General features: G+C 41.2%; 1 protein-coding gene across 4 annotated transcripts in view; it reads right to left on the bottom strand.

Moving 5' to 3' along the window:
• The window catches only part of LOC123993524 (LIM domain-binding protein 2-like), a 111,420-nt gene that overhangs the window by 73,151 nt on the left and 13,730 nt on the right, over nucleotides 1-24,539 (bottom strand). For all 4 annotated transcript variants that reach the window (XM_046295756.1, XM_046295757.1, XM_046295758.1 and 1 more), the window contains exon 2: nucleotides 11,257-11,359. In XM_046295756.1, coding sequence (XP_046151712.1) covers nucleotides 11,257-11,359 — 103 coding nt within the window. The remainder of the gene's footprint in view (nucleotides 1-11,256; nucleotides 11,360-24,539) is intronic.

Here is a 24,539-nt window from a genome sequence, read left to right as displayed (position 1 = left end):
TGGTGTAATGTCACGCATTGTGTTGGTGTAATGTCAAGTATTGTGTTGGTGTAATGTCAAGTATTGTGTTGGTGTAATGTCATGTATTGTGTTGGTGTAATGTCACATATTGTGTTGGTGTAATGTCACGCATTGTGTTGGTGTAATGTCAAGTATTGTGTTGGCGTAATGTCATGTATTGTGTTGGTGTAATGTCACGCATTGTGTTGGTGTAATGTCAAGTATTGTGTTGGTGTAATGTCATGTATTGTGTTGGTGTAATGTCACGCATTGTGTTGGTGTAACGTCAAGTATTGTGTTGGTGTAATGTCATGTATTGTGTTGGTGTAATGTCAAGTATTGTGTTGGTGTAATGTCACATATTGTGTTGGTGTAATGTCACGCATTGTGTTGGTGTAATGTCAAGTATTGTGTTGGTGTAATGTCATGTATTGTGTTGGTGTAATGTCACGCATTGTGTTGGTGTAATGTCAAGTATTGTGTTGGTGTAATGTCATGTATTGTGTTGGTGTAATGTCAAGTATTGTGTTGGTGTAATGTCATGTATTGTATTGGTGTAATGTCAAGTATTGTGTTGGTGTAATGTCATGTATTGTGTTGGTGTAATGTCATGTATTGTGTTGGTGTAATGTCAATTATTGTGTTGGTGTAATGTCAAGTATTGTGTTGGTGTAATGTCATGTGTTTTGTTGGTGTAATGTCATGTCATGTGTTGGTGTAATGTCATGTATTGTGTTGGTGTAATGTCAAGTATTGTGTTGGTGTAATGTCAAGTATTGTGTTGGTGTAATGTCATGTATTGTGTTGGTGTAATGTCATGTATTGTGTTGGTGTAATGTCAATTATTGTGTTGGTGTAATGTCAAGTATTGTGTTGGTGTAATGTCATGTGTTTTGTTGGTGTAATGTCATGTCATGTGTTGGTGTAATGTAATTAATTGTGTTGGTGTAATGTCACCTATTGTGTAGTGTTGGTGTAATGTAATTCATTGTGTTGGTGTAATGTCATGTCATGTGTTGGTGTAATGTAATTCATTGTGTTGGTGTAATGTCATGTGTTGTGTTGGTGTAATATCATGTCATGTGTTGGTGTAATGTAATTAATTGTGTTGGTGTAATGTCACCTATTGTGTAGTGTTGGTGTAATGTAATTCATTGTGTTGGTGTAATGTCACCTATTGTGTAGTGTTGGTGTAATGTAATGCATTGTGTTGGTGTAATGTCCTGTGTTGTGTTGGTGTAATATCATGTCATGTGTTGGTGTAATGTAATTCATTGTGTTGGTGTAATGTCACCTATTGTGTATTGTTGGTGTAATGTAATTCATTGTGTTGGTGTAATGTCATGTATTGTGTTGGTGTAATGTCACATATTGTGTTGGTGTAATGTCACGCATTGTGTTGGTGTAATGTCAAGTATTGTGTTGGTGTAATGTCATGTATTGTGTTGGTGTAATGTCACGCATTGTGTTGGTGTAATGTCAAGTATTGTGTTGGTGTAATGTCAAGTATTGTGTTGGTGTAATGTCATGTATTGTGTTGGTGTAATGTCACATATTGTGTTGGTGTAATGTCACGCATTGTGTTGGTGTAATGTCAAGTATTGTGTTGGCGTAATGTCATGTATTGTGTTGGTGTAATGTCACGCATTGTGTTGGTGTAATGTCAAGTATTGTGTTGGTGTAATGTCATGTATTGTGTTGGTGTAATGTCACGCATTGTGTTGGTGTAACGTCAAGTATTGCGTTGGTGTAATGTCATGTATTGTGTTGGTGTAATGTCAAGTATTGTGTTGGTGTAATGTCACATATTGTGTTGGTGTAATGTCACGCATTGTGTTGGTGTAATGTCAAGTATTGTGTTGGTGTAATGTCATGTATTGTGTTGGTGTAATGTCACGCATTGTGTTGGTGTAATGTCAAGTATTGTGTTGGTGTAATGTCATGTATTGTGTTGGTGTAATGTCAAGTATTGTGTTGGTGTAATGTCATGTATTGTATTGGTGTAATGTCAAGTATTGTGTTGGTGTAATGTCATGTATTGTGTTGGTGTAATGTCATGTATTGTGTTGGTGTAATGTCAATTATTGTGTTGGTGTAATGTCAAGTATTGTGTTGGTGTAATGTCATGTGTTTTGTTGGTGTAATGTCATGTCATGTGTTGGTGTAATGTCATGTATTGTGTTGGTGTAATGTCAAGTATTGTGTTGGTGTAATGTCAAGTATTGTGTTGGTGTAATGTCATGTATTGTGTTGGTGTAATGTCATGTATTGTGTTGGTGTAATGTCAATTATTGTGTTGGTGTAATGTCAAGTATTGTGTTGGTGTAATGTCATGTGTTTTGTTGGTGTAATGTCATGTCATGTGTTGGTGTAATGTAATTAATTGTGTTGGTGTAATGTCACCTATTGTGTAGTGTTGGTGTAATGTAATTCATTGTGTTGGTGTAATGTCACCTATTGTGTAGTGTTGGTGTAATGTAATGCATTGTGTTGGTGTAATGTCATGTGTTGTGTTGGTGTAATATCATGTCATGTGTTGGTGTAATGTAATTAATTGTGTTGGTGTAATGTCACCTATTGTGTAGTGTTGGTGTAATGTAATTCATTGTGTTGGTGTAATGTCACCTATTGTGTAGTGTTGGTGTAATGTAATGCATTGTGTTGGTGTAATGTCATGTGTTGTGTTGGTGTAATATCATGTCATGTGTTGGTGTAATGTAATTCATTGTGTTGGTGTAATGTCACCTATTGTGTATTGTTGGTGTAATGTAATTCATTGTGTTGGTGTAATGTCACCTATTGTGTAGTGTTGGTGTAATGTAATTCATTGTGTTGGTGTAATGTCACCTATTGTGTAGTGTTGGTGTAATGTAATTAATTGTGTTGGTGTAATGTCATGTATTGTGTTAGTGTAATGTCATGTATTGTGTTGGTGTAATGTAAAGTATTGTGTTGGTGTAATCTATTCTGTTGGTGTAATGTATTCTGCTGGTGTAATGTATTGTATTGGTGTAATGTCAAGTATTGTGTTGGTGTAATGTCCTGTATTGTGTTGGTGTAATGTAAAGTATTGTGTTGGTGTAATGTCCTGTATTGTGTTGGTGTAATGTAAAGTATTGTGTTGGTGTAATCTATTCTGTTGGTGTAATGTATTCTGCTAGTGTAATGTATTGTATTGGTGTAATGTCAAGTATTGTATTGGTGTAATGTCAAGTATTGTGTAGTTTTGGTGTAATGTCCTGTATTGTGTTGGTGTAATGTCCTGTATTGTGTTGGTGTAATCTATTCTGTTGGTGTAATGTATTCTGCTGGTGTAATGTATTGTATTGGTGTAATGTCAAGTATTGTGTTGGTGTAATGTATTGTGCTGGTGTAATGTCATGTGTTGTGTTGGTGTAATGTAATGTAATCTATTCTGTTGGTGCAATTTCAAGTACTGTATTGGTGTAATGTCATGTATTGTGTAGTGTTGGTGTAATGTAATGCATTGTGTTGGTGTAATGTCATGTATTGTGTAGTGGTGGTGTAATGTCATGTATTGTGTAGTGTTGGTGTAATGCATTGTGTTGGTGTAATGTCATGTATTGTGTAGTGGTGGTGTAATGTCATGTATTGTGTAGTGGTGGTGTAATGTCATGTATTGTGTAGTGGTGGTGTAATGTCATGTATTGTGTAGTGGTGGTGTAATGTCATGTATTGTGTAGTGTTGGTGTAATGTCATGCATTGTGTAGTGTTGGTGTAATGTCATGCATTGTGTTTATGTAATGTCATGTATTGTGTTGTGTTGGTGTAATGTCATGTATTGTTTTGGTGTAATGTAATGTATTGTGTTTATGTAATGTCATGTATTGTGTAGTGTTGGTGTAATGTAATGCATTGTGTTGGTGTAATGTCATGTATTGTGTTTATGTAATGTCATGTATTGTGTAATGCCATGTGTTGGTGTAATGTCATGTATTGTTTTGGTGTAATGTCATGTATTGTGTTTATGTAATGTCATGTATTGTGTAGTGTTGGTGTAATGTAATGCATTGTGTTGGTGTAATGTCATGTATTGTGTTTATGTAATGTCATGTATTGTGTAGTGGTGGTGTAATGCATTGTGTTGGTGTACTGTCATGTATTGTGTTGGTGTAATGTCATGTATTGTGTAGTGGTGGTGTAATGTAATGTATTGTGTTGGTGTAATGTCATGTATTGTGTAGTGTTGGTGTAATGTAATGCATTGTGTTGGTGTAATGTCATGTATTGTGTTTATGTAATGTCATGTATTGTGTAGTGGTGGTGTAATGCATTGTGTTGGTGTAATGTCATATATTGTTTTGGTGTAATGTCATGTGTTGTGGTGTTTATGTAAAAACAAGATTAGCTCTGAATTAAACTAAAGTTATTTACACTATGTAACCCACAAGGTTACTCTATAGTTCAGTTAGTAGAGCATGGTCCTCTATAGTTCAGTTGGTAGAGCATGGTGCTCTTCATTTCAGTTAGTAGAGCATGGTCCTCTGTCGTTCAGTTCGTAGAGCATGGTCCTCTGTAGTTCAGTCAGTAGGGCATGGTCCTCTGTAGTTCAGTTAGTAGAGCATGGTCCTCTGTATTTCAGTCAGTAGAGCATGGTCCTCTGTAGTTCAGTCAGTAGGGCATGGTCCTCTGTAGTTCAGTTAGTAGAGCATGGTCCTCTGTATTTCAGTCAGTAGAGCATGGTCCTCTGTAGTTCAGTCAGTAGAGCATGGTCCTCTGTCATTCAGTTAGTAGAGAAAAGTGATTATTCTCGGGATGGAACATTTGTAAAATACCGGGAAAATATTATTCCATAGTCTGTAACTTATTCTTTAGATGTTTGGGGCTGCTGGTCAACCATGATGTGCAGGCATAATCAGTGAGACTGGACTAGTGCACTTGCACTTGAGTCTTAATGGTGTCTATAGATTTCCATCCAATTTGCAACAGATTTTCATGTTAATATTCTAAAATCTGCATAAAAACAACATACACATTTCAGGGTTTCCTTTTGGAAAATGTGACTGGGAAGAATTGAATTGACCAGATATTTGAGAAATTTAGCGGACATCTATATGCATTCAGATCAGACTTGGCGCAGCCAGAGCCATCAATAAACAAGGGGTGTTGGCCTTAAAAACAGCTTATTGTCACACCCTGATCTGTTTCACCTTTCGTTGTGCTTGTCTCCACCCCCCTCCAGGTGTCGCCCCTCTTCCCCATTATACCCTGTGCATTTATACCTGTGTGCTCTATTTGTCTATTGACAGTTCACTTTGTTTCGTGAAACCTACCAGCGCTTTGTTCCCCTGCTCCTGTCTGTTCTTGCTCCTGTTTTCTAGTCCCTCCCGGTTTTGACCGTTCTGCCTGCCCCAACCCTGAGCCTGCCTGCCGTTCTATACCTTGCCCCACCTCACTGGGTTATTGACCCCTGCCTGCTCTGACCCGGTGACTGCCTGCCATTCTGGACCTTTTCCACCCTCTCTGGATTACTGACCTCTGCCTGCCTTTGTCATTTGCCTGCCCCTGTACTAGAAATAAACGTTTGTTTCTTCGACACTGTCTCCATCTGGGTCATACCTGAAATCTTATACCTATAACAAATTGAAAAAACACTATTCCTTGTGTTTCGATGTAGCATATGCCGAACTTTATAGCCTATTAGTGTTTTTAGGGAACTTTCCCATAACAATAATTGTCCACCTCATGATTAAATTGTCAGATTTGAGCATTAAATGCATCAGGGCATTGCATGCATAGACCTATAGGCTTAGGTGTCCACTGTATGATATTAATATTTAAACTAAGACTATATGAAGGAAGAGAAGCTTAAGGCTAGCCCCAGAGAGATAGAGATATGCCGGCGGCATGCTACGACACCAACATGCATTTCTTTGTCAGATGGCTAATGCGTCTGCTATACAGACATATACGTACAGAAGGAGGGTAATTAGTTCATTTTCAAATAATTATATTAGATTATAGGAGCAACTCTGGAAGGCCTGAAACATTATTAATCACCTTATGTTTAACTGAGTCAGTTTGACCACCGGTGCACACTGCCTTCATATCATAGGCTTGCAGTAGCTAAAACTTAATAATAGCTTTTTAAACTTGTGACCCGTTTCAGAAAGCTAGGCGTATGTCACAAGTCACTACTTCACAGGAGAGGCTTTTAAATGTATTTGTTTTTACCAAAATGTGTTTTGGGGGCAGAAATGCCTTCTAGAACGTGGTAACTCTTATGTGCCTTAATAACAAACTTGTATTCCATCTGTAAATACAAATAACACATTTTATTATGAGCCTAGTTGGTTTAGCCAAGGAAAAAGCAAAGGAACCTTCCCCCTTGCCATGATTGTCTGAGATAATGGATGGGCTGGACATGCAGAGAGAAGTTCGGATTGGTCTGCCATGTAGCATGCTTCTGTCTATAACGTGAGCTGCTCAGTATGTGTAGATCATTTCTACCACGGATGTAGAAATTAAATATGATGAAATATATAATATTAGCAATCAAGAACTACAGAAGTTTTGCTACTTTCCTCAACATTGATGCCCTGATTTTAGCAGGTGGGCTACTTTCTGCACACCCCACGGTCAGTGTGAACCGGAGTGACTTGACACAACACTGGCCAAACAAGATATAGCTACAAACAAAACAGAGTTAAATGGTATAGGTATACGGGTAAGAGTCTAGCTACCTTTTCAGTAATGTGTATGATCTGTGTAGTAATATTATTCGAAGTCAGATTTTGATATAGGCCAAGGACTGGATGAAGATCATTTTTACCCAGAGTTTTTCCTTATTGTAGGCTACTACTTTCACCCCTTTTAGTCTTGAAATCTTTGGTTGTTTACTACACTGCCAACTCTGTTTAGCACATACCCTCACATGTGAATCTTTAAAGAGATGGGTGGGATTAAAGCTTAAGAGGGTGTGAATGATGTTGAATGGGTGTAGACAAAGAAGAGCTCTCCAGTAGGTGTACCAATTATTCAAGGGACATTTTCTCAGAAGTGAGGTTACAAGTTTATCAATGTTCAAAGCTTAATTACTTTCCCATTGTTACTCAACAGTAGTGTATGATATTCCAATTTCTATCTCTGAGTCCCTGCTTTTATCCAATGTAAAAAAAACACAATTTGGTTATATAGTACTGGATCCAGGTGGTGGGTCACATATCAAAAATAAGTCAAGCAATTGTTTATAGGGAGAACATGCGCAGGCTATTATATTGCTGCAAACACAACATTACAGTGGCTTGTGAAAGTATTCACCCTCTTGGCATTTTTCCTATTTTGTTGCCTTACATCCTGGAATTAAAATGGATTTTTGGGTGGTTTGTATCATTTTACCATAATTTAACTAGGCAGGTCAGTTAAGAACAAATTCTTATTTTCAATGATAGCCTAGGACCAGTATGTTAACTACCTTGTTCAGGGGTAGAACAACAGATTTTTACCTTGTCAGCTCAGGGATTTGATCTTGCAACCTTCCAATTACTAGTCCAACACTCTAACCACTAGGCTAGCTGTCACCCCACGACACAACTTACACAACATGCCTACCACTTTGAAGATGCAAAATATTTACTATTATGAAACAAACAAGAAATAAGACAAAAACACTTGAGCGTGCATAACTATTCACCCCCCATAATCAATACTTTAGTTTTGCAGCAATAACAGCTGCAAATCTCTTGGGGTATGTCTCTATAAGCTTGGCACATCTAGCCATTGGGATTGTTGCCCATTCTTCAAGGCAAAACTGCTCCAGCTTCTTCAAGTTGGATGGGTCCTGCTGGTGTACAGTAATCTTTAAATCATACCAGAGACTCTCAATTGGATTGAGGTCTGGACTTTGACTAGGCCATTCCAAGACATTTAAATGTTTCCACTTAAATAACTTGAGTGTTGCTTCAGCAGTATGCTTTGGGTCATTGACCTGCTGGAAGGTGAACCTCCGTCCCAATCTCAAATCTCTGGAAGACTGAAACAGGTTTACCTCAAGAATGTCCCTGTATTTAGCACCATCCATCATTCCTTAAATTCTGACCAGTTTCCCAGTCCCTGCCGATGAAAAACATCCCCACAGCGTGATGCTGCCACCGCTATGCTATGTGGATGGTATTCTCTGGGTGATGAGAGGTGTTGGGTTTGCGCCAGACATAATGTTTTCCTTGATGGCCATAAAGCTCAAATTTAGTCTCATCTGACCAGAGTACCTCCTTCCATATGTTTGGGGAGTCTCCCACATGCCTTTTGGCGAACACCAAACGTGTTAGCTTATTTTTTTCTTGCTACTCTGTCATAAAACCCAGTTCTGTGGAGTGTACGGCTTAAAGTGGTCCTATGGACAGATACTCCAATCTCCGCTGCAGCTCCTTCAGGGTTATCTTTGGTCTCTTTGTTGTCTCTCTGATTAATGCCCTCCTTGACTGGTCCGTGAGTTTGGTGTGCGGCCCTCTCTTGGCAGGTTTGTTGTGGTGCCATATTCTTTCCATTTTTTAATAATGGATTTAATGGTGCTCCATGGGATGTTCAAAGTTTCTGATATTTTGTTATAACCCAACCCTGATCTGTACGTCTCCACAACTTTATCCCTGACTTGTTTGGAGAGCTCCTTGGTCTTCATAGTACCGCTTCCTTGGTGGTACCCCTTGCTTAGTGGTGTTGCAGACTCTGGGGCCTTTCAGAACAGGTATATATACTGAGATCATGTGACAGATCATGTGACACAGACTGCACATAGGTGGACTTTATTTAACTAATTGTGTGACTTCTGAAGGTAATTGGTTGCACCAGATGTTATTTAGGAGCTTCATAGCAAAGGGGGTGAATACATATGCATGCACCACTTTCCCTTTTTTATTTTTTAGATTTCTTTGAAACAAGTTATTTTTTTCATTTCACTTCAATTTGGACTATTTTGTGTATGTCTATTACATGAAATCCAAATAAAAATCCATTTAAATTACAGGTTGTAATGCAACAAAATAGCAAAAACGCCAAGGGGGTGAATACTTTTGCAAGGCACTGTACAATTGGAACTTTATTTTGGTGACAGAAAATGTCTCAACAGAATGAAACAAAACACTTGTGAACTGGTTTAAACCTTCAAAAAAGTTTAGATAAGGATATATTGCAGCAATTACCAGCCAATTAAAGTGCCTACTATAACCAACAAATGACAGAAATATGCTACTTATACTTATTTTACAACATACTTACTTATAACCTATCTTAAACTACATTTGGAGCACACAATTAAAAATGACAGATCTAATTTAATTTAGTCAATGAAAATGTCTCTATACAATTAAACAAAATATGCTTTGTTATTTAAAGATTAATAAATTAATAAATATGACGCCTAATAATAACAATGCTATACAAAAAAATATTATAAATAAATTCCAAAATGTCATCGTACCTGATAAGTGAGTTGCACAGTAGACTGCATTATTATCTTAGTCTACTACAATATTAAAACTTATATTAAATTCCTCTTGTAGGCTTTTCACTATAGGCATGCTCTTTTTCCTCTAACTTTCATTTTATTTAAATGAAAAAGGCCTCCATTTTCACAATCAACGGTAGCCTAAGCCAAGGCTCCTCTCTCGGTCTCTCTCTCTCTTTAGTAGCAGGCGCATATGCGCCCAAAGCCTAAGAGAATGGTACTGATGTGCAAATTTAGGGTGTAGGCTATGATAGACAGTCTCTCCTGGACAATTTGACCTGCTACAATTTCATTTATTGGCTTTTATTTATTTTTATTGATCAAAAGCTGCAATAAGGGAAACCCTGGAGCATTTTCCCATCAGAGTTGTGTTTCCATCAAATTTACTTGTTGCAGATAAAAGTCTGTGTATAAATACGTAGTGTACACAAAAATACTTTTTGAGGTAAAATTCCCATGTACCGAATAAAAAATACAAGTTAAATGGATTTCCATCGCATTTTCAACTCTTGGCGTAATGATGGTTTTGTCACAAAATCTGTTGCGTAGGTATAGTGAATGTGCCAACTCTGGTATTGTCACGCACTCTAGCCAACAGCTTGCAGACACAGTGCAGTTATAGCCTACTACATGATGAGATTATTATTGACAAAAGTGCAAGATAATGTGTATTTGTCAAATGGCATGCAAGCATTTATCATCACATCACCAGAACAAAACCCTAGATATGGGTATGCTTACAGGAGACTTTTGAAGTAGCCTAATCAGATTAAAACATTGTGACTGGTTGTGTTAATACCACATATAAAAGTTCATATTAAAAAGTTATATTTAGACTATATTGAAGTGTTCTAGGTGCATGAGGAATAGCCGCTAGGATTGGAGAGGAGGCAGAGCGTGAGTTAAGCTTTCCTGAATAGCTGGGCCTGCTGGGAGCATATGTGGCCAAATTATAGGAAGACTTGGGAGAATGATAATGCGCAACAGACAGCGTGTCTCAGAATTAGAAGTTAAACTACAGCCAAACTGGCCTGCTACTGTGCCTTTCTAGACCTAACACATTGTCCAGAGTAGACCCACAACTGATCCAAATCAAATGAAATATTCAAATAGCGCGGCTTTTGCGCCGTTACTCAAATGACATTGTCACTGCACCCTACAGTAGGCTAGAATGTTGTACTCACTTGAATACAACAATGAAATTATTCATTGCATTATTGTGTTGTAGGCTAGTCTAGGAAGGATGATTGTATTGTCCCTAAACCCGATTTGTTTTAGCTTTGTCTCATGCCTTCACTGTTCTTTCATGTGCAATGATGCACCTGGTATCTCTGCTGTCTATCAGCTATTCCTATTTGTTCTTGTCGATTCATAAAAAAAAATGTATGCAGCTTGTAATATTTTTTATGTGGTATGATTGCAAGTTAGCCTACTGCAGATCTGGACAACGATCCACATACCACTATTGTAACTATGAATGGTGGATGGAGGCCAGGATAGATAGACTAGTAGACTATACTAATCTGTGGAATAGTAAAAGTTAGTACAGGGAAAACTGTAGTGCATAAGGGAAGTACCAAAACACCTTGACATAGGAAAAGGTGCATGGATGGAGAAAAAAAACACAACCCTCTTCAAAGCAAAACACCCTCCCCTATTTTGGAACACACCTCCCCCCCAGTAAATTGCTATCTGTCCCTTACGCTAGAGAAAGGCATGACAATAGGTAGGAAGTGAGCTACTGAACAGAACAGAGGACAGTTGGTAAAGCAGGTGGGCAGTGTAGTCTTACTGTATCTCTTTGGTCCATCCTCCAGGCAGAAGGAGAGGGTCAGGGTGGCGTCCTCCTCAAAGAACTCTGTGGCAAACGCATCCCACCACAGACTGTCACTCTCCTGAAAGAGAGAGAAGGAAGTTGATCAATAATTCAAATAGTTCTAATATCATATAATTTGCTTTGTTGCACAGAACATATTTTATGGAAACAACAGATTCTATACCATCTACGTATTCCCCCAAAATCTCTTTTCTCCATGATAAGTACATAACGCATCAACCCAGGACATCCACCACTGTACACAACATCATGATAATGAAATCACTTTGCTATCACTAACAGGCAAAACGTTGTACCCTTCCACCTGCCACTCCGGGGAACATGACACCACCATTTACCAGATAATGTACCGTAACCGCGGACGACTCCATGTGACGGGTGATGTTGATTTCACCCGACATGTTAGGACAGATGGAGAGACTTTCAATCGTTGCTCCACTGAGGGATTGCTAGGCCCTTCCAGATTTTTACAATTATCCATGTCGATGTCGCCTAGCGTCAAGTCCAATATGTGCTGACCCCAAGGACCTCGAAGAACAACTCAATGTGCTCCATATCTGCAGGTCTTGAGGTGTGTGTGTGTGTGTGTATGTGTGTGCATGTGTGATATAGGGAGGAGAGGGAGGGGAAAGAGGGGATGGAGGGAGAGGGGGAGGGGATAAAACTTCTGCAGTTCATCTTGAAGGTGAATCAATACGTGACTATGACCTGGGAATAGAGTGTCCGCCGGTGAAGTAGCATCAACATCCCTGGGTCATAGATTGGTGATAAACCTAGGGATAGGCCTATGATACCTTAATGGCTGGGATTCAATCAATTACAGATTGAGATAAACTGCACTGCTGTATCGGAGGTGTTAACAATGTTGTAACCAAAACACGCTAATCTGATTCTCATTGGATATTGGATACATACTAGAAGTGCGGTTTCCTCCTATGAAAAATGATCCACTCTCATCTGTCCATTTCGGCACAGTCACATATTTGTTATATTTGCTGTATCACCACTACCCAAATTTAGAGCAAGCAAACTATGATTCTTAATTCTGACCCAGATACGCCCACTGCTGCACCATCATTGCATTCTACTAGCACACTGGGAGTAGTGATGATTGACTCAACAGGAGTCCCTGAATAGTGTGTGTGATTGGGCTAGTGCCAGGCAACTGTCAGCGGATTGAGTCCCCCAGGGGACAGGAGGACAGGGTGGTATGGTGGTGGGACAGGGAGCATGGATGCCTAGCACAGCAGGATTCCACTAGAGTAGAGGTTACCAATCTTTTTATAGTCCCATACCCCTTCCAACATCCAACCTCCAGCTGTGTACTCCCTCTAGCACCAGGGTCAGCGCACTCTCAAATGTAGTTTTTTTTGCCACACACACACTATACAATACATTTATTAAACATAAGAATGAGTGTGAGTTTTTGTCACAACCCGGCTCGTGGGAAGTGACAAAGAGCTCTTATAGGACCAGGGCACAAATAATAATATAAGAATAATCAATAATTTTGCTCTTTATTTAGCCATCTTACATATAAAACTTTATTTGTTCATCAAAAATTCTAACTCACAACAGGTTAATGAGAAGATGCACATAACTCTGCAATGTTGATTTGTATTGGAGAGTGTCTCAGTCTTAAATCCTTTTTCACACACAGTCTGTGCCTGTATTTAATTTTCATGCTAGTGAGGGCCGAGAATCCACTCTCACATAGGTACGTGGTTGCAAAGGGCATCAGTGTCTTAACAGCACGATTTGCCAAGGCAGGATACTCTGAACGCAGCCCAATCCAGAAATCTGGTAATGGTTTCTGATTAAATCAAATTTATCACATAACCGCTTGTTGCAATTTCGATGAGGCTCTCTTGTTCATATATCAGTATTGTTTGATGACGCAATTATCTGTATAGTATTTTTGGTCTTTTCCCCCAGCATTGTCCCAGCCATATCTGCGGCAGCAGGAATCATTAAGTACTCCACAATAGTATTGGGCTTGCCTGTTCTAGCCACTTGACAGTTGGTGCTTAAAGCTAGTGAGGGAGATAAGTGTTTCCAGTTTCAGAGATTTTTGTAGTTCGTTCCAGTCATTGGCAGCAGAAAACTGGAAGGAGAAGCGGCCAAAGAAAGAATTGGTTTTGGGGGTGACCAGAGAGATATACCTGCTGGAGCGCGTGCTACAGGTGGGTGATGCTATGGTGACCAGCGAGCTGAGATAAGGGGGGACTTTACCTAGCAGGGTCTTGTAGATGACCTGGAGCCAGTGGGTTTGGTGACGAGTATGAAGCGAGGGCCAGCCAACGAGAGCGTACAGGTCGCAATGGTGGGTAGTATATGGGGCTTTGGTGACAAAACGGATTGCACTGTGATAGACTGCATCCAATTTGTTGAGTAGGGTATTGGAGGCTATTTTGTAAATGACATCGCCGAAGTCGAGGATTGGTAGGATGGTCAGTTTTACATGGGTATGTTTGGTGAAGGATGCTTTGTTGCGAAATTGGAAGCCAATTATAGATTTAATTTTGGATTGGAGATGTTTGATGTGGGTCTGGAAGGAGAGTTTACAGTCTAACCAGACACCTAGGTATTTGTAGTTGTCCACGTATTCTAAGTCAGAGCTGTCCAGAGTAGTGATGTTGGACAGGCGGGCAGGTGCAGGCAGCAATCGGTTGAAGAGCATGCATTTAGTTTTACTTGTATTTAAGAGCAATTGGAGGCCACGGAAGGAGAGTTGTATGACATTGAAGCTTGCCTGGAGGGTTGTTAACAGAGTGTCCAAAGAAGGGCCATAAGTGTACAGAATGTTGTCGTCTGCGTAGAGGTGGATCAGATACTCACCAGCAGCAAGAGCGACATCATTGATGTATACAGAGAAGAGAGTCGGTCCAAGAATTGAACCCTGTGGCACCCCCATAGAGATGGCCAGAGGTCTGGACAGCAAACCCTCCGATTTGACACACTGAACTCTATCAGAGAAGTAGTAGGTGAACCAGGCGAGGCAATAATTTGAGAAACCAAGGCTGTCGAGTCTGTCCGATGAGGATGTGGTGATTGACAGAGTCGAAAGCCTTGGCCAGATCAATGAATACGGCTGCACAGTAATGTTTCTTATCGATGGCGGTTAAGATATCGTTTAGGACCTTGAGCGTGGCTGAGGTGCACCCATGACCAGCTTTGAAACCAGATTGCATAGCAGAGAAGGTATGGTGAGATTCTAAATGGCCGTTAATCTGTTTGTTGACTTGCCTTTCGAAGACCTTAGAAAGGCAGGGTAGGATAGATATAGGTCTGTAGCAGTTTGGGTCAAGAGTGTCCCCGTCTTTGAAGAGGGGGATGACCGCAGCTGCTTTCCAATCTTTGGGAATCTCAGACGACATGAAAGAGAGGTTGAAAAGGTTGGTAATAGGGGTGGCAACAATTTTGGCAGATAATTTTAGAAAGAAAGGGTCCAGATTGTCTAGCCCGGCTGATTTGTAGGGGTCCAGATTTTGCAGCTCTTGTATGTGTCTCTATGGCCTTACTTTTTTTAACCATTCATCAATTTTTGAGCAAACGGAATGAGCATTTATTTGACATTGTGTTGTTATTTCGCTGAACACTAGATGGTTTAATTATATTTTTGGCAGTGAAACAAGGCTACTCAGGCAAGAAAAAAAACCAAATGTATAGCCCTGTTGGAAAATATAAATGGAACAAGGTGAAGAAATTATAATTGTATTTATATCAGAAAAGTTTTTTTTTCTCATAAAAAAAATGTGAATCACATTTTATTTGGCATACCCCAGACGGCATTGTGCGTACCCCAGTTTGGGAATACCTGCAATAACAACAATGGTCACACACGTGACTGACGAGGACTCCACTGGGACAACACTGGATGAGCTGGTTGAGAAATGTGCATGAGAGAGAGGGGGGGGAGTTGACTGAGGGAGAGGGAGAGAGGAGACAGAGAGAGAGGAGTTGACTGAGGGAAAAGGAGGGGAGACAGACAGACAGAGTGAAAGGGATGGGTAAGAGGGAGAGAGAGACAGAGTGAGAGATCGAGATAAAGGGGGAGAGAGGGGGAGAGAGAGGGAGAGAGATGAGAGAGAGAGAGAGAGAGAGAGAGAGAGAGAGAGAGAGAGAGAGAGAGAGAGAGAGAGAGAGAGAGAGAGAGAGAGAGAGAGAGAGAGAGAGACAGAGACAGTGAGCATAGCCTTGCTATTGAGGAAGGCCACAGTAGGCAGACCTGGCTCTCAAGAGAAGACAGGCAATGTGCACACTGCCCACAAAATTAGGTGTAAACTGAGCTACAATTCCTAACCTCCTGCTAAATGTATGACCATATTAAAGACACATATTTCCCTCAGATTACATAGACCCACAAAGAATTCGAAGAACAAACACCATTGTAAACACAACCCATATTTATTTTCCCTTTTGCACATAATAATTATACTTTTGGCAGTGAAACAAGGCTACTAAGGCGAGAAAAAAAATGTATAGCCCCGTTGGAAAATATGAATGGAAAAATGTGAAGAAATGATATATATATATATATATATGAAAAGTCTGAAACTTTTGTTAGTGTATTGTTTACTGTTCATTTTTTTCTTGTTCATTATCTATTTCACTTGCTTTGGCAATGTAAACATATTATTTTTTATTTAACCAGGTAAGAACAAATTCTTATTTACAATGACAGCCTACCAGGGAACAGTGGGTTAACTGCCTTGTTCTGGGGCAGAACAACACATTTTTCCCTTGTCAGCTCAGGGATTTGATTCAGCAACCTTTCAGTTACTGGCCCAACACTTTAACCACTAGGCTACCTGCCTAGTGGCAGGTAGGCACCAGGCCAATAAAGCCCTTCAATTGAGTTGAGTTGAATTGAATTGAGAGAGAAAGAGAGCGAGAGAGAGAGAAATTGCATGGCTGTCTAAAGCTTTGTGTATTTCTTTTCTGTGTGTGTGTGTGAGTACTTGCACGCGTGTGTGTGAGACCGATTCTGATTAGTCACACTCAGCAGGCTGAATGACCTCAGCAGATAATCCTGTCCTGTGAGGGGCCTTCAGGGAGTGAGAGTAGAACCAGGGTCAACAAGGCACTACCCCCCCCCCTCGCCTTTTCTCACACACACTGTCTCTATTTTTCTCTCATTCACGCTCTCGCCCATGGGGCGGCAGGGTAGCCTAGTGGTTAGAGCGTTGGACTAGTAACCAGAAGGTTGCAAGTTCAAACCCCCGAGCTGACAAGGTACAAATCTGTCATTCTGCCCCTGAACAGGCAGTTAACCCACTGTTCCTACGCCGTCATTGAAAATAAGAATTTGTTCTTAACTGACTTGCCGAGTTAAATAAAGGTCAAATAAAAATGTGTTAATATTGCCAAAGCAAGTGAAGTAGATCAAAAGCAAAATAAATGATCAAAATTAACAGTAAACATTACAGACACTCACAGAAGTTCCAAAAGAATAATGCCTGTATACAGTATTGTAACAATGTACAAAAGGGAAAATAAATAAACATAAATATGGGTTGAATTTACAATGGTGTTTGTTCTTCACTGGTTGTCTTTTTCTTATGGTAACAGGTCACAAATCTTGCTGGCTATGCTCACTGAGTCGGTACATAGTCAAAGCATTCCTTAAGTTTGAATCAGTCACAGTGGTCAGGTATTCTGCCACTGTGTACTCTCTGTTTAGGGCTCTGCTTCTTTGTTAAATCTTTCCAATGTCTCAAGTAACCATCCTTTTGTTTTCTCATGTTTTGGATGGGTCTAATTGTGTTGCTGTCCTGGGGCTCTGTGGGGTCTGTTTGTGTTTGTGAAAAGAGCCACAGGACCAGCTTGCTGAGGGGACTCTTCTCCAGGTTCAACTCTCTGTAGGTGATGGCTTTCTTATGGAAAGTTTGGGGATCGCTTCCTTTTAGGTGGTTGCAGAAGTTAACGGCTCCTTTCTGGATTTCTGGATTGGTTCAGACTATTTCTGCTCTGCATGCATAATTTGATGTTTTACGTTGATCAAGGAGGATATTTTTGCAGAATTCTGCATGCAGTCTCATTTTGGTGTTTGTCCCATTTGATGAATTCTTGGTTGGTGAGTTCAGAATTGGTTGGTGAGCGGATATGGGCTAGCTAAAGCATTAGTGAGAATAGATATTTGGGCTAGATAAAGGATTAGTTGGACACTAGAGTGATGAGCCCAATGGGCTAGCTAAATGAAAAGTGGGACACCATAGTGGGGATAGGTCTATGGGCTATCTAAAGGATTAGTGGGACACCTTAGTGAGGATAGATCTATGGGCTAGCCAAGGGATTAGTGGGACACTAGAGTGAGAATAGATCTATGGGCTGGCTAAAGGATTAGCAGGACACCATAGTGAGGATAGATTTAAGGGATGGCATAAGGATAGATCTATGGGCTGGCAAAATAATTAGTGGGACACCATTGTGAGGATAGATCTATGGGCAAGGTAAAGGATTAGCAGGACACCATTGTGAGGATAAATCTATGGGGAAGCTAAAGGATTAGCAGGACACCATAGTGAGGATAGATCTATGGGCAAACTAGAGGATTAGCAGGACACCATAGTGAGGATAGATCTATGGGGAAGCTAAAGGACAGTGAGGATAGATTTATAGCTAGCTAAAGGATTAATGGGACACTATAGTGATGAGAGATCTATGGACTGGCAAAATGATAGTAAGGATAGATCTATGGGCTAGCTAGAGGATTAGTGGGACACCAAAGTGAGGATAAATCTTTGGGTTAGCTAGAGTATTAGTGGGACACCATTGTGAGGATAGATCTTTGGGCTAGCTGAAAGGATTAGTGGGACACCATAGTGAGGATAGATCTATGGGCTAGCTAAAGGATAGTGTTAGGAAAATTATGATTAAATGACTGAACAAATAATTTTTAAATTAACTGTAACTAAGTAAACTTATACTATGTTTTATTATATCTGATTAACAAAATGTGTTCATAAGAAGGGATTGTGTGACACGGACAAGGAGTAATTAAAGTTAATGAACACCATTCCAACTAGGAAGAAATGAATGGTTTGTGGATTAAGTAAACAGATAAGGTAGTTAACCTATGGTTGAACCGACGAAACTGAGCTCTGGGGTGTTTTAGATAAGGCAGTGAGTGCATTCCTAGGTTTTCTGTTAATTAGAACTGTCAGCTAAGTGGTGATCGATAATGGTGAGGACTCAAAAGTTAATTCAGTTGTGTTGTGTGTCCTGTGTATGTGCTAGGGGGTCAGAATGAACTCAGAATGAACTTTTAAAGTTCCCTTTGACCCGGTCTGGAGGAGGAGATTAATTTTAGGAGCAATGAAATGACGTCATGTTATTGTATATAAACTGTTGCTTGTGGTAACGTGGCAGCGCGCTCCGAGAATAAATTCTGCTACCTATTATTGATAAGACTGGTCTCCGTCTATTTTATGCAAACAAGAATCTTACAAATTCTCATAAAATATATTAAGGGAATTCAATTAATGAAAACACATTGGTATAATTAAATTACAGTAACAATAGTGAGGATAGATCTAATGCGATCTAAACGATTAGTGGGACACAAGTGAGGATAGATCTACGGACTAGATAAAGGATTAGTGGGACATCACAGTGAGGCTAGATCTATGGTTCAGCGAAAGGATCAGTTGGACACCATAGTTGGGATGGACATATGGGCTAACTAAAGGATTAGTGGGAAACCATAGTGAGGATAGACATATGGGGCTAACTGAAAGGATTAGTGGGACACCTAAGTGAGGATAGATCAATGGACAAGGTGAAGGATTAGTGGGACATCATAGTGAGGATAGATCTATGGGCAAGGTGAAGGATTAGTGGGACATCATAGTGAGGATAGATCTATGGGCTAGCTAAATGATTACTTGGATACCATTGAGAGGATAGATCTATGGGCTGGCTAAATAATTAGTGGGACACCATAGTGAAGGCAGATCTATGAGATAGCTAAAGGATAGTGAGATTAGATCTATGGGCTAGCTAAAGGATTAGTGGGATACCATTGAGAGGATAGATCTATGGGCTAGCTAAAGGATTAGTGGGACACCAGAGTGAGGAAAGATCTATGGACTAGCTAAAGGAGAGTAAGGATAGATCAATGGGCTAGCCAAAGGATTAGTGGGACGACATAGTGGGGATAGATATATGGACTAGCTAAAGGAGAGTAAGGATATATCAATGGGCTAGCCAAAGGATTAGTGGGACGACATAGTGGGGATAGATATATGGGCGAGCCAAAGGATTAATGGGACAACATAGTGATGATAGCTAAAGGATGAAAGGGACACAATTGTGAGGATAGATCTAAGGACAAGCGAAAGGATCAGTGGGACACCATAGTGAGGATAGATCTATAGGCTAGCTAAATGATTAGTGGGACACCATAGTGAGGATAGATCTATGAGCGAGCTAAAGGATAGTGAGATTAGATCTATGGGCTCGCTAAAGGATTGCGAGGATATATCTATGGGCTTGCTAAAGAATTAGTGGGATACAACAGCGAGGATAGATATATGCGCAACTTAATGATTAGTTGGACACTATAGTGATGCTAGATCTATGGGCTAGCCAAAGGATTAGTGGGATACCATAGTGATGATAGATCTATGAACTAGCAAAAGGATTCGTGGGACACCGCAGTGGGCTAGCTAAAGGACTAGTGGGACACCAGAGTAAGGATAGATCTATGGGCTAGCGAAAGGATTAGTGGGACACCATAGTGAGTGCAGATCTATGTGCTGGCTAAAGGATAGTGAGAATAGATCTGGACACCATAGTGAGGATAGATCTATGGGCTTGCTAAAGAGTTAGTGGGGACACCATAGTGAGGATAGATATTTGGGCTTGCTAAAGGATTAGTTGGACACTATTGTGATGCTAGATCTATGGACTAGCTAAAGGTTTAGTACGACACCATAGTGAGGATAGATCTATGGGCTAGCCAAAATGATTAATGGGACACCATAGTGATGATAGATCTCAGGGCTAGCTAAAGAATGAGAGGGACACCATTGTGAGGATATATCTGTGGGCTACCTAAGGATTAGTGAGATACCATTGTGATGATAGATATTTGGGCTAGCTAAAGGATTAGTTGGACACTATAGTGATGCTAGATCTATGGGCTAGCTAAAGGATTAATGGGACACCATAGTGAGGATTGTCACGCTCTGACCTTAGATATCTCTGTGTTCTTTATATTTTGGTTTGGTCAGGGTGTGACAAGGGTGGGTATGCTAGTTTTGTATTGTCTAGGGGTTTTGTATGTCTAGGAGTTTTGGTAAGTCTAGGTATATGTATGTCTATGGTGGCCTCAATTGGTTCCCAATCAGAGGCAGCTGTTTATCGTTGTCTCTGATTGGGGATAATAGTTAGGTTGCCATTTTCCCTTTTGGTTTTGTGGGTTCTTGTTCTATGTTTAGATGCCTGTCTGCACGGTCCATATTAGCGTCATGTATCTTTTGTTAGTTTTTTCAGTGTTTAATTCTTTATTAAAGAAGAATGTACGCATACCACTCTGCACCTTGGTCTCCTCCTTACAATGAACGTGACAAGGATAGATCTATGGGCAAGTTAAAGGATTAGTTGGACACTATAGCCAGCCCATAGATCTATCATCACTATAGTGTCCAACTAATCATTTAACTAGCCCATAGATCTATCCTCACTATGGTGTCCCACTAAACCTTTAGCTAGCCCATAGATCTATCCTCACTATGGTGTCCCACTAAACCTTTAGCTAGCCCATAGATCTATCCTCACTATGGTGTCCAGATCTATTCTCACTTTCCTTTGGCTAGCCCATAGATCTATCCTCACTAGGGTATCCCACTAATCCTTTATCTAGCCCGTATATATATCCTCGCAATCCTTTAGCTAGCCCATATATCTATCCTCACTATCCTTTCACTTGTCCATAGATGTATCCTCACTATGGTGTCCCACTAATCCTTTAGCTAGCCCATAGATCTATCCACGATGTTGTGTCATACTAATCCATTAGCTAGCCAATAGATCCATAATCACTACAGCATCCAACTAATCCTTTAGCTAGCCCATAGATCTATCCTCACTATGGTATCCCACTAATCCTTTAGCTAGCCCATAGATCTATCATTGCTAAAGGATTAGTGGGACACCATATTGAGGATAGATCTATGGGCTAGCTAAAGAATGAGAGGGACACCATAGTGAGGATAGCACTATGGGCTAGCTAAAGGATTAGTGTGATACCATATTGAGGATAGATCTATGGGCTAGCTAAAGGATTAGTGGGACACCAGAATGAGGATAGATATTTGGGCCAGCTATAGGATTAGTGGGACACCATAGTGAGGATAGATCTATGGGCTAGCTAAAGCATTAGTGGGATACCATAGTGAGGATAGATCTATGGGCTCGCTAAAGGATTAGTTGGACACCATAGTCAAATCAAATCAAATCAATTGTATTAGTCACATACACATGGTTAGCAGATGTTAATGCGAGTGTAGCGAAATGCTTGTGCTTCTAGTTCCGACCATGCAGTAATATCTTACAAGTAATCTAACAATTTCACAACAACTACCTTTTATACACAAGTGTAAAGAAATTAATAAGAATATGTATATATCAATATATGGATGAGCGAAGGTCGAACGGCATAGGCAAGATGGAGTAGATGGTATAGCGTACAGTATATACATACGAGATGAGTAATGTAGGGTATGTAAACATTATATAAAGTTGCATTGTTTAATGTGACTAGCAATATATTTATTATATCCAATTCTTCATGATTAAAGTGGCTAGAGGTTTGAGTTAGTATGTTGGCAGCAGCCACTCAATGTTAGTGATGGCTGTTTAACAGTCTGATGGCCTTGAGATAGAAGCTGTTTTTCAGTCTCTCGGTCCCAGCTTTGATGCACCTGTACTGACCTCGCCTTCTGGATGATAGTGTGGTGAAAAGGCAGTGGCTCAGGTGGTTGTTGTCCTTTATGATCTTTTTGGCCTTCCTATGACATCGGGTGGTGTAGGTGTCCTGGAGGGCAGATAGTTTGCCCCCGGTGATACATTTTGCAGACCTCACTACCTTCTGGAGAGCCTTCTGGAGAGCAGTTGCCATAGCAGGCGGTGATACAGATCGACAGGATGCTCTCAATTGTGCATCTGTAAAAGTTTGTGTGTTTTTGGTGACAAGCCAAATTTCTTCAGCCTCCTGAGGTTGAAGAGGCGCTGTTGCGCCTTCTTCACCACGCTGTCTGTGTGGATGATCCATTTCAGTTTGTTCGTAATGTGTACGCCGAGGAACTTAACTTTTCACCTTCTCCACTACTGTCCCGTCGATGTGGATAGGGGGGTGCTCCCTCTGCTGTTTCCTGAGGTCCACGATCATCTCCTTTGTTTTGTTGACATTGAGTGTGAGGTTATTTTCCTGACACCACACTCTGAAGGCCCCCACCTCTTCCCTATAGGCCGTCTCGTCGTTGTTGGTAATCAAGCCTACCACTGTAGTGTTGTCTGCAAACTTGATGATTGAGTTGGAGGCGTGCATGGCCACACAGTCCTGGGTGAACAGGGATTACAGGAGAGGGCTGAGAACGCACCCTTGTGAGGCCCCAGTATTGAGGATCAGCGGGGTGGAGATGTTGCTTCCTACCCTCACCACCTGGGGGCATCCTGTCAGGAAGTCCAGGACCCAGTTGCACAGGGTGGTGTCGAGACCCAGGGTCTCGAGCTTAATGAAGAGTTTGGAGGGTACTATGGTGTTAAATGCTGAGCTGTAGTCGATGAACAGCATTCTTACATAGGTATTCCTCTTGTCCATGTGGGTTAGGGCAGTGTGGGTGTGATTGCTTCGTCTCTGGACCTATTGGGGCGGTAAGCAAATTGGAGTTGGTCTAGGATGTCAGGTAGGTTGGAGGTTGTCATGCAGGTGAAAGAGGACCCAAAAGCGACTTAACAGAAACAGAGTTTATTCAAGTCCAAACAGAAAACGACAAATCCTGAATCCTTAACAGGAAATGTCCAAACAGGGAATAACAGAAATCCTCTAGTCTGTAGAGGGGAATAACAGGAGAAGCGGCCACAGACTGCAGGTCGCTTCGGGTAGGCGCAGGCCGTAGCTGACAGAGACACCTGCTCACACGCAGCATCTGACGAAGGCAAAAACACGACAGGACAGGGCGATACACAATCACAGCACGGTGAATTCTAAACAAGGAACCGACAGGACAGGGACGGAACACAAAGGAAGAAATAGGGACTCTAATCAGGGGAAAGGATCGGGAACAGGTGTGGGAAGACTAAATGATGATTAGGGGAATAGGAACAGCTGGGAGCAGGAACGGAACGATAGAGAGAAGAGAGAGCGAGAGAGTGAGAGAGGGAGGGGGAGAGAGAGGGATAGAAAGAGGGAAAGAACCTAATAAGACCAGCAGAGGGAAACGAATAGAATGGGGAGCACAGGGACAAGACATGATAATAAATGACAAACATGACAGTACCCCCACTCACCGAGCGCCTCCTGGCGCACTCGAGAGGAATCCTGGCGGCAACGGAGGAAATCATCGATGAGTGAACGGTCCAGCACGTCCCGAGACGGAACCCAACTCCTCTCCTCAGGACCGTAACCCTCCCAATCCACTAAGTATTGGTGACCCCGTCCCCGAGAACGCATGTCCATGATCTTATGTACCTTGTAAATAGGTGCGCTCTCGACAAGGACGGGAGGGGGAGGGAAGACGAACGGGGTGCGAAGAAAGGGCTTAACACAGGAGACATGGAAGACAGGATGGACGCGACGAAGATGTCGCGGAAGAAGCAGTCGCACAGCGACAGGATTGACGACCTGGGAGACACGGAACGGACCAATGAACCGCGGAGTCAACTTACGAGAAGCTGTCGTAAGAGGAAGGTTGCGAGTGGAAAGCCACACTCTCTGGCCGCAACAATACCTTGGACTCTTAATCCTGCGTTTATTGGCGGCTCTCACCGTCTGTGCCCTGTAACGGCAAAGTGCAGACCTCACCCTCCTCCAGGTGCGCTCACAACGTTGGACAAACGCTTGAGCGGAGGGAACGCTGGACTCGGCAAGCTGGGATGAGAACAGAGGAGGCTGGTAACCCAGACTACTCTGAAACGGAGATAACCCGGTAGCAGACGAAGGAAGCGAATTGTGAGCGTATTCTGCCCAGGGGAGCTGTTCTGCCCAAGACGCAGGGTTTCTGAAAGAAAGG

This window comes from Oncorhynchus gorbuscha, linkage group LG13 (genome assembly GCF_021184085.1).
Source record: "Oncorhynchus gorbuscha isolate QuinsamMale2020 ecotype Even-year linkage group LG13, OgorEven_v1.0, whole genome shotgun sequence".
In the NCBI taxonomy this organism is placed as follows: Eukaryota; Metazoa; Chordata; class Actinopteri; order Salmoniformes; family Salmonidae; genus Oncorhynchus; species Oncorhynchus gorbuscha.
Note: the sequence above shows the minus strand (reverse complement) of the source record. Positions and strands in the feature narration are given on the sequence as shown.